Consider the following 9,644-nt stretch of genomic DNA (forward strand, 5'->3'; position numbering starts at 1 on the left):
TTATACATCATTGTTCAAATAAATAATGGTGGCGTCATCCACCAACACAGAGAAGTTCAATGTCGTCACACGTTTCCGGAACATTTCATCCCTAACGCCATAAATAAAAGGACCGATAAACCTGGTAAAGCACATGAACAAGACAAAGCTGAAAAGAAGAAATATTGTGTCAAATAGACATCAGTAAATGAAGATGTAACTTATGCCGTGCATGGTCTGAGCTGGAGTGCGTCTCTACCTTGAATGCAGAACACCAATCTTTTGAGCCACCACCATAACTGTCACGTAGGTGTAGACAATAACCAACGCCACCAAGCTGAAGGTGCTAATCTGCAACCATGACCATAAGTCAACTTGGAATTTGTTCATTTCAAACAATGGAGACCACTAACATATCAAGCTGGTAGGGAAGAAACTCCTCGGCATTGAGTAACATTGGATGATAAAGTCAAGGAACTGCGGCATAAGACCCAGAAACCACATGACTCTTATGGCCAGATGGGACTTATGCAAAATGTCAGTTTGGAAGGCAAATGGCAGAGAAAAAAGTATAGAAGTGACGGCCGAGTAGTAGGGTGTAACCTTCCATGCACTTGAAGAGAATGTGATGAGGTTGTGACATATGGGCACAGGGATGTGTACAACAACCTTATGGAGAGGATGCCGCCCTGTTCTATGGCATTGGGCAGCCTACTCTTACCGGGTATTGTATATAAGAATATACAGTATATGGTGGGAATGGGACTCTGCTCTGTATAGTGAACTGCAGGAACTGCAGAGGTTAGAACATTAGTGCAGCAGGGATTAGAAGCCGAATCCTGTACTGTATACACCGTTACCTTAGCACATTTACTAACTAATGTATCTCAGTCCACATTTCCTAAAGCTTGAGATTGTCCAGGCAAGCAGTGTTTCTTTCTGTGTTGCTGGGGCTGCAGAAAAATTTGCAAACATGTATATGTACAGTACCTGGCCCCAGGGCCGGCTCCAGGTTTTTGAGGGCCCCAGCGGGCTCCTCATCATTCCACTATGCATCCATCATCCACACACTATGCACAATGACTTAAGACACAACTAACATACACAAACACACATTACTGACACAGACACTAACTGACTACCACAGACACTGACTAACACTGAAACACAACACTTACAGCTCAGTCTTTTCTCTCTTTCTATCTGTTAGGCTGCTCTCTAAACTGTAAGGTTGAGGACCTTTGGGTCATGTGATCAGGTCCTTCACCCTCTCCCCGCTCTGTGCAGGTCCTGCTCCGTCTCCTGTGTCTTTGGATGTTCAGCGCTCACCCTGCACTACAGTGATCAGGCTGAACATTGGATCACAGGGCCTCCCTCCCTCTCTGGGCCCCTTGAGGCGCTGTGGGCCCCGGTACTTGCCCAGGTAAGCCCTGTGCTGATGTCGGCCCTGCCCGCCCTGGTCAACAACTGCTGGTTGTTGTGATTACAGTCTTTTTCTTTAATATGTTCCCTGATGTGCCATGTGGACAGGAAATGCCCACTCATGATAGACAGCACAGAGATTCTCTATACTGATTGGGTATTTTCTGTGAGCAGAAGTATTAAACAAAAAGGTATAGTCAGGAAACCAGCAACTGCGGGCTGGGTAAGTATGAATCTATATTTTATGCAGCCCTAGCAACAGAACTGCCCTCCAGCAGACAACCTTTTAAAGTAAGATATAGCTTGCACCATAAGTTTCTCCAATTCTACATAATATAAATAGCCTGAACTGCGTCTACTTGGTAACAAATTTAAGATCTTGTCCCCAAAATGTTGCCATGGTCATTAGTCTAATAATTCATGGTGGCATCATCCACCTACACAGAGAAGTTCATCTTCATCATATGTTTTCGGAACACTTCATCCCTAACACCATAAATTAAAGGACTGATAAACCTGGGGAGGCACATGAACAAGACAAAGTTGAATATGGGTAAATAGTAAAAATATTGTCTTAAATAGGCTTCGGTAAATGAAGACGATAAAGATGTCATGCATAGTCCGAGCTGGAGTGCGTGAAGAAGGACGGTTTTCTCTGCCTTGAATGCAGAAGACCTCCCAGAACCGATCTTTCGGGCCACCATCATACATTTGACATAGGTGTAGAGGATAGCCAACGCCACCAAGCTGAAGGTGAGGATGTAGGTCAATGATCGCAAGATAACTTGGAATTGGCTCATTGCAAATACTGGCCATTCACATATCAAGCTGGTGGAGAAAAAGTTCCTCGGCATTGAGTAACACATGAGGATAAAGTCAAGGAACTGCGGGATAACAGCCAGAAGCCACATGACTCCGATGGCCAGAAGGGACCTCTGCAACGTGCAGACTTCCGCATGTCTTAATGGATGGCAGATGGCAAAGTAACGTTCAAAGGACATGATGGCCAAATTGTAGGGTGTTACTCGAAATGCACCCACAGAGAAAGTCATGAGAAAGTAACATACGGGGACAGGGATGTATACGAGATATATAACCACAAGGAAGAGGAATATTACCACAGTCATCAATAAGGTGTCATTTATGAGCATATGGGCAAAGAGGACATAGCGGGCATTCTCCCGAACATGAGGACTGGTGAAGAAGACGTACAAGATGATGGCGACAAAGTAGAGGAAAATACAGAAGGACACCAGCATAAAGACCAGCAGGGTGCTCCTCACGATCTCAGCGGTCCACTTGTTGAAGACCTCAGTGGAGTTAAGCATTATGAGAAAGGTGCAGGAGATCCTTTTGGTTGAGGTTCTCATACTGGAAGAGAAGCACAGATCAGACCTAAACAACAAGCAAGAGTTAGGCTATGGCTCCCCGACCACATCTAGAGGTAGCTCACAGGTTCTGGTAAAATCCATGCATTACTTTACCCTATACATTAGCTCCCTGTTCCCCAATAAGGGAAAACCCTCTGCAATGTCCAAACCTGCTAAGTCAGAGTCTTGTGACTATTACTCAACTTTTTATCTTTATAGGGAAACATTAAAGGGGTTATCCAGTGCTACAAAAACATGGCCACTTTCTTCCAGAGACAGCATCACTCTTGTCTCCAAGTTTGGGTGCAGGTTTTTTAACTCAGCTCCATTGAAGTGAATGGAGCTTAACTGCAAACCACACCTGACCTAGAGACAAGAGTGGTGCTGTCTCTGGAAGAAAGTGGCCATGTTTTTATAGCGCTGCACATGTTGAGCCAAGACAACAACTTGCAGGCAAGAAAAGATATTGGTGTAACCCAATGGTCCTAGTAGAAAATTCTAGTTTTGCTGTCTAAGGCTACGTTTACACGTAGCAAAAGTGGCGGAATAGGATAGCGTGAGTTGTAACTATGGTCCTTCTTATAACTAACAACTTTCATCTTAGAAAAAAATCAGTGTTTCACCCTGTCAGTCCAGCGCGGGGAGAGAAGGTGCACGAGCCTCCCATAGACTGTCATTATGACAGGGAGGATTTCGGATTTTTGGAAGTCCGCTCCGAATTTTTTTTTCCTGCTTTCTAAAATGGCAGTGGAACAAAGGTACGGAAAGTCTACTTATTCCACTGCACAGCGCAGGACAGCTGTTAAGGCCCGGAAGTCGGCTTAGCCCAGATAACAAGGCCTGGGGCTCGTGTTACCCACCTAGGTAGCTCCCAACTAGCTGGCATAAGGCGGTCAGACTAGAAGTATGAGTATCTCCCCTTCTACACACCTCTACTGTTCCAGCAGAGTACACTTCTACCTTGGACAAGGCCCCTCTGGCAATTCCTCTCCTCTACTATCCTACTGCCAAGCATCTTCTTAATAAAAGCACCTTGTCTCTACCTCAACTACGATCACATGAGTCACTTGCAAGATTGTATAATCGTTGTATTGCACTAGACTGTATTACTACTACAAGTGCTATCCTTGTATTGCACCACGTTTCTCCTTAGTAAATTATTCTACTTTGCACTGGGCTCTGGCTTATCTCTTCTTTAAAAAGTTCGCTCATCTCTAATTATACCCCAGAGCTGCACTCACTATTCTGCTGGTGGGGTCACTGTGTACATTACATTACTGGTCCTGAGTTACATCCTGTATTATACACCAGAGCTGCACTCACTATTCTGCTGGTGGGGTCACTGTGTACATACATTACATTACTGATCCTGTACTGATCCTGAGTTACCTCCTGTATTATACCCCAGAGCCGCACTCACTATTCTGCTGGTGGGGTCACTGTGTACATACATTACATTACTGATCCTGAGTTACATCCTGGATTATACTCCAGAGCTGCACTCACTATTCTGCTGGTGGGGTCACTGTGTACTGGTCAATGTTAGTTTTCCCTGTATGATAAATTATTTAGAGGAAAATGGGGAGAGATTAATCAGTGTTTGTGCAGAGAAGCAGTAGAGCATTTCTTACAGCAACCAATCAGATTTAAGCTTATATTTTTAAAAGGCCTCTGAAAGCTGGAATCTGATTGGATGCTTCTCCGCACCAGGATCTATGAATGTTCCCTAGTGTTTGTAAATAAGAAACACAAATACCTAGAGCAAGTTCTGTGAACAAGCAGGGGTTGCTGGGAGATTTCAGCTCACAACCACAGCCATATTATTAGCGAGTCCTCGGCTTCCTCTACAGCTGTAAAACTAGAGGTATGTACAAACGTAACATTTCCAGAACATTCCTGATATGTCCCTATGGCTTTCTCCAGGATGACTTGTTACTGAGGACCCCTCCCCAGCCCATGATCAGTCTCTGCTACTTACTGTATGAGGATTACACAAGTCTTCCCACTTCCAGCAATAGGTTACATAGCGTACATACAGAGAGCAGTATACAGGAGTGAGGGGGGGAGCGCTATATACCTGCTCCCCGCTCCCCAATGGATTCCACAGGATGAACAATGTCATAGATCGGATTTGACATCGAAATTTCTTCCGTTTCATTTGCAGCGGTAATATCTCACAAGAGGATCCAGCCGCACAACATAGATGTGTCCTTATGGGATAAGTGAGGAGAAGAGCAAGATATACATAAAAGAATATAATATTTATAGAGAAAATATACATGAATAGATAGATAGATAGATAGATAGATAGATAGATGGATGGATAGATAGATAGATAGATAGATAGATAGATAGATAGATAGATAGATAGATAGATAGATAGGAGATAGATAGATGGATAGGAGATAGATAGATAGGAGATAGATAGATAGGAGATAGATAGGAGATAGATAGATAATAGATAGATACATAGATAGGAGATAGATAGATAGGAGATAGGAGATAGATAGATAATAGATAGATACATAGATAGGAGATAGATAGATAGATAGATAGGTAGATAGATAGATAGGAGATAGATAGATAGGAGATAGATAGATAGATAGATAGATAGGAGATAGATAGATAGATAGATAGATAGGAGATAGATAGATAGATAGATAGATACATAGATAGGAGATAGATAGATAGATAGGAGATAGGAGATAGATAGATAGATAGATAGATAGATAGATAGGAGATAGATAGATAGATAGATACCAGTGATGAGCGAATACTGTTCGATTGAATAGATATTCGATCGAATAGTAAGGTATTCGATCTATCAAATATTATCGAATAGTTCGCTGAATATTCGATAAATATTCGATAAGCGTTCAAATCCCCCAGCTTCCAGTTTTTACCTCCAAGTGGTCGAATAGATGTTTTTCAATAATCGAATACTTGTTCCCATAGACTTTAATGGGATCGAATATTCGATCAAGTATTCGAATATTCGGGAGATATTTGTACGAATATCGAATATTCGAATATTTCACTATTTGCTCATCACTAATAGATACATAGATACATAGGAGATAGATAGATAGATAGATAGATAGATAGATAGATAGATAGATAAATAGAGTAGATAGACAGACAGATAATGAGTTCTCCCTGAGTTCAGTGATTGTTGTGTTTTGTTGGTCTATTTATCATTGCCCCAGTAGCCAGAATCCTGCTCCACACTGATGAGGGGCAAATACCCCGAAACGGCAGTCTGTGGATGGATGCCTAGCCTTGGTAACCCTTGTCTTATGTCGTTATACTCGCCACAGAGTTAGACTTTGACTTACAGGGGCCACCCTGGTGTTTCCCTATTTAGGTCCCAAAGCTCGTAACAGAGTGAGGACCTGAGGGACTACGTATCGGGGTGGTTTGGTGCTCTCCCCACTAGGAGGCACCCCTTGGCAATGGGCTTCTTTCTCTGGAGAGAGGGATATCTGGCTATTCCCGTGTTTTGAGACTCGTAACTGAGGCTCCACGGACCCCTTTTTTGCATAGACAGACAGATAGACAGATAGATAATATAGATAGAGAAAGATAGATAGATAGATACGAGATAGATAGATAGATAGATAGATAGATAGATGATATGTAGTGACCCGACTGTTATGTGTCAGATGTTCACTTTTTGTACACTCACAGGTGTAGGTGCTTTCCCTCATTTGTCTAGCCTATCTTTCTCACTCTCTCTTTACACCCACAGCCCACCAATCACAGACAGAGTTAGATAAGCCCCTGTAGTTAGGACTTAGTTCTTGATAGGATGAGTTAGTTCAGTTGGAGTTAGTTGGTAGTCTAGTTTCAGTGTGAGAGAGAGCACAACAGACAGGTCTCTGCAGAACCAAACCAGGGCCTGGCTTTGGCCAGGTTCTCTAACAGGGACACAACTAGACAAGCTTGTTTCCTCTCATGAGCACCAGAACCGATACGCAGTGCTAAACCGTTACAGGGGGAAAAAAGCCAAACAGGCATCACCTTGTCCACGCCAGGAACCTCTCTGCAAAGTGCAAGGCAGTAACTTCTGAAGTCATAGGAACTGACCACAGTGGAACAAAGGTACAGAAAGTCTATGTAGGGGCGTGGTTTCAGCATGGCCGAGTGAAGACGTGCCTTCTCTCGGCTCCGGGCACTGCTCTCCATTATCGGGACACGGACCGCTCACAGCCGGGCACAGGGATGCCCACCCGAGCTAGGAAGACCCCTGCTACTCCGCTGGCGACACCCCGGGCATCTATCACCTGTTTTGTCCACTCGCTGTCCCCCTCTTCCGCGACAGACGCGAGCACCTCCAAAATGGCCGCCGCAGCTGCCGCCAGGAAAGCGACTCAGAGGCCGAACTCGCCCTTCCCTGAGCTCAGTCAGCCGCATCCTCCGATCCTGAGGGCTGGAGGGTCCCCCGGCTCACCTTCCCGGATGGAATCCGACACTCCGGTAGGAGACTCACTAACGGCCGCGGCCCCCGGGACCTTACTGGCGGAGGTAAAGGCCCTGCTGCAGGCCCTCCCCACACGCTCCGAGCTAACGGAGCAGCTGTCCCACATGGAGGAGCGGCATGGGAAAGATATGGCGGACCTGAAATCTGCGGTAGCCGCCATCACCACCTCCATATCCTCCCTTGAAACCCGGCAAACAGAACTGGATATAGCCATCACGGCCGTGGTCCCCCGGGTGGACGCTCATGAGGCGGTTCTGCGCGATCTCATCACGCACGTGGATGACCTTGAGAACAGGGGCCGCCGCAACAATGTTAAGGTGCGCGGCCTCCCCGAAGATATAGGACCAGACCGTCTGGTGGACACGGTACGCAGTATCTTTAACCAGTACTTAGGGGACCCGGAGGGCACACATGTGGAACTGGACAGAACGCACCGGGTGGCCGGCACCCGTACCCAGGACCGAAACCGTCCGCGGGACGTCCTGTGCCGCGTCCATTATTATCAGCAAAAGGAGACATTGCTGCAGCGCGCCTGGGAGCTGGGTCCCTTGGACTACCACGGCGCGGAAATCACTCTGTTGCCGGACCTGTCCCGCCGAACCCTGGCAATACGGCGCCTCCTACGCCCTCTTCTAGAAGTGGTCCGAGAAGTAGGGGCCTCGTACCGCTGGGGTTACCCCTTCCACCTCATCGTGCGGCGCGGAGGGTCCTCCTGCATAGTACGTACACCGGGTGACCTGCCGGAAGTTTTCAAGCTCCTAGACATTTCTGACCTGCGGATACCGGACTGGACAGCTCCCATCCTCCCCGTGCCTGCGGCAAGACCAGCACCCGGACGTGGTTCGCCCCCGACTGGACGACGACGATCCCGATCCCCTCGTCGAGAGGACTCTCGTTCAACTCCGCTCCCCCAGCGCCTTCCGGTGGCCCGAGGAAGACCGGCAGAGGACTGAGTGGGGCATTGCAGTGCGCTTCACCTCCGCGTACCCTGCATTCCGGGTTCATTCGCGGGATGCCTGCGATTCTCACCTCACTTGCTCCTCAGGATTCCGGGACACGTGAGCTGCCCCCTGTGGGGTCCAGAACTGACCGTATATTGTTTGCTGTGCCCACGTGCCTAGGTTACTCCTAGCTGGAGTTGGTTGCGGGTCCTGCCCCCCCGCTAGGCGCGAGCGCCCCCATACCATACCTGGCTGCTTCCCTCCCCCCATAATGGCCCCCCCCATCCTTGCCCCCCTACCCTTGCCCCCCCTCCCCCCCCCTCCCCAGGTCTTTCCATTGCTCCCCCTGTCCCCCTCCATTCCTGGGGGCTTCATCTCCCCCCCCCCCCTCTGTGCTCTCCTACCCCTTCCCCCCCTAGTCCACGTAGCGCCCCCCCCCCATTCCCTGAGACTACTCCCTCGTGAGGTGATACACAGGCACCGGGCAATATTCGGGACTACCCACTAGGTGGCGCTAATACATCATGCCCGCGCCCACAATGCTGTTATTTCCCTATGTCCCCCATACATCTGTGGGTGCTTTTGAGATCTTGCAAATGCTCCCTATATTTCAAGGCGACCTGGTCTCCTGGACTGTCCTTGGGAGAGATAGCTGGCAATTGTTTTTTCATGTTTCATTGCAACCTGGGTTCTGTACGCCACTGTGTGGGACTGTTTAACTGTTTAACTGGTGTTTCCTTGCAGTTTTATCTATATACTTGGATCGCACATGGAGTGCCGGTTGGGTACCAGGGACACGTTACCCTCTTTGTATCTTTCTACCTCCCTGTTCTGCCCTGTCTCTCTCTCTCTCTCTACTCTTTATTAGGCGCCTCTACCTCTTTCCAGGTGCCTTCCCCGCTGGCTCCATCCCTTCCCGCCCCCCCCCCCCCCCCCTTCTTTCCTACCCCCCCCCCTTCCCCATCCCTGGTGGGCCCCTTGTTGCCCTATACTCTCCCCGAGCTTCTATAGTTTGGTGTCTGAGGGACACTTGCCAATCCGTAGTTCCTGTCCCTTGCTCTCCTGTGCGTAAGGTGCCCGGATAGCTGAGGCTCCCGGTTAGTCTATACGAACGCCCCTACGTGTTTGAGCCAAGTCCCTTGGTCTGCTATTCCACGCCCCCCGTGTGGTCTACTTCTCACAGGCTTTGGGCGGGCTACGCTAGTGGCCCCTGCCCATCCTAGTGTTTGGGTCTTTGTTACCCGATTCCCCCTCGCACTTGCTCTTGTCCTCCGCCCTCCCTCCCCTCCCCCCCCCCTTTCTTTGCCTACCTAGTGCGAGGGATTTCCCCCCCTGTTCTTTCCTTCCTACTCTTTTCTCCTGCTCTCCGGGCCCCTGCGCCATTCACTCTGCTGTATCTACCGGGCCTTTGGTCTGAGCCGACTTAGTTACTAGATCTCCCTTCCTGACCTA

At 48.1% G+C, this 9,644-nt stretch overlaps 1 protein-coding gene across 1 annotated transcript; it reads right to left on the minus strand.

The window, feature by feature from the left end:
• Positions 1–6,956, minus strand: LOC138794112 (odorant receptor 131-2-like). The gene is made up of 3 exons (XM_069972879.1): positions 6,664–6,956; positions 1,843–2,772; positions 1–148 (listed from the first exon to the last, which is right to left on the minus strand). The coding sequence occupies exons 1-3, from the start codon at positions 6,954–6,956 to the stop codon at positions 1–3; spliced, it is 1,371 nt and encodes a 456-aa protein (XP_069828980.1).
• Between the last annotated feature and the right edge of the window lie 2,688 nt (positions 6,957–9,644).

The sequence above is a fragment of the Dendropsophus ebraccatus genome, chromosome 5 (assembly GCF_027789765.1).
Source record: "Dendropsophus ebraccatus isolate aDenEbr1 chromosome 5, aDenEbr1.pat, whole genome shotgun sequence".
Lineage (NCBI taxonomy): Eukaryota > Metazoa > Chordata > Amphibia > Anura > Hylidae > Dendropsophus > Dendropsophus ebraccatus.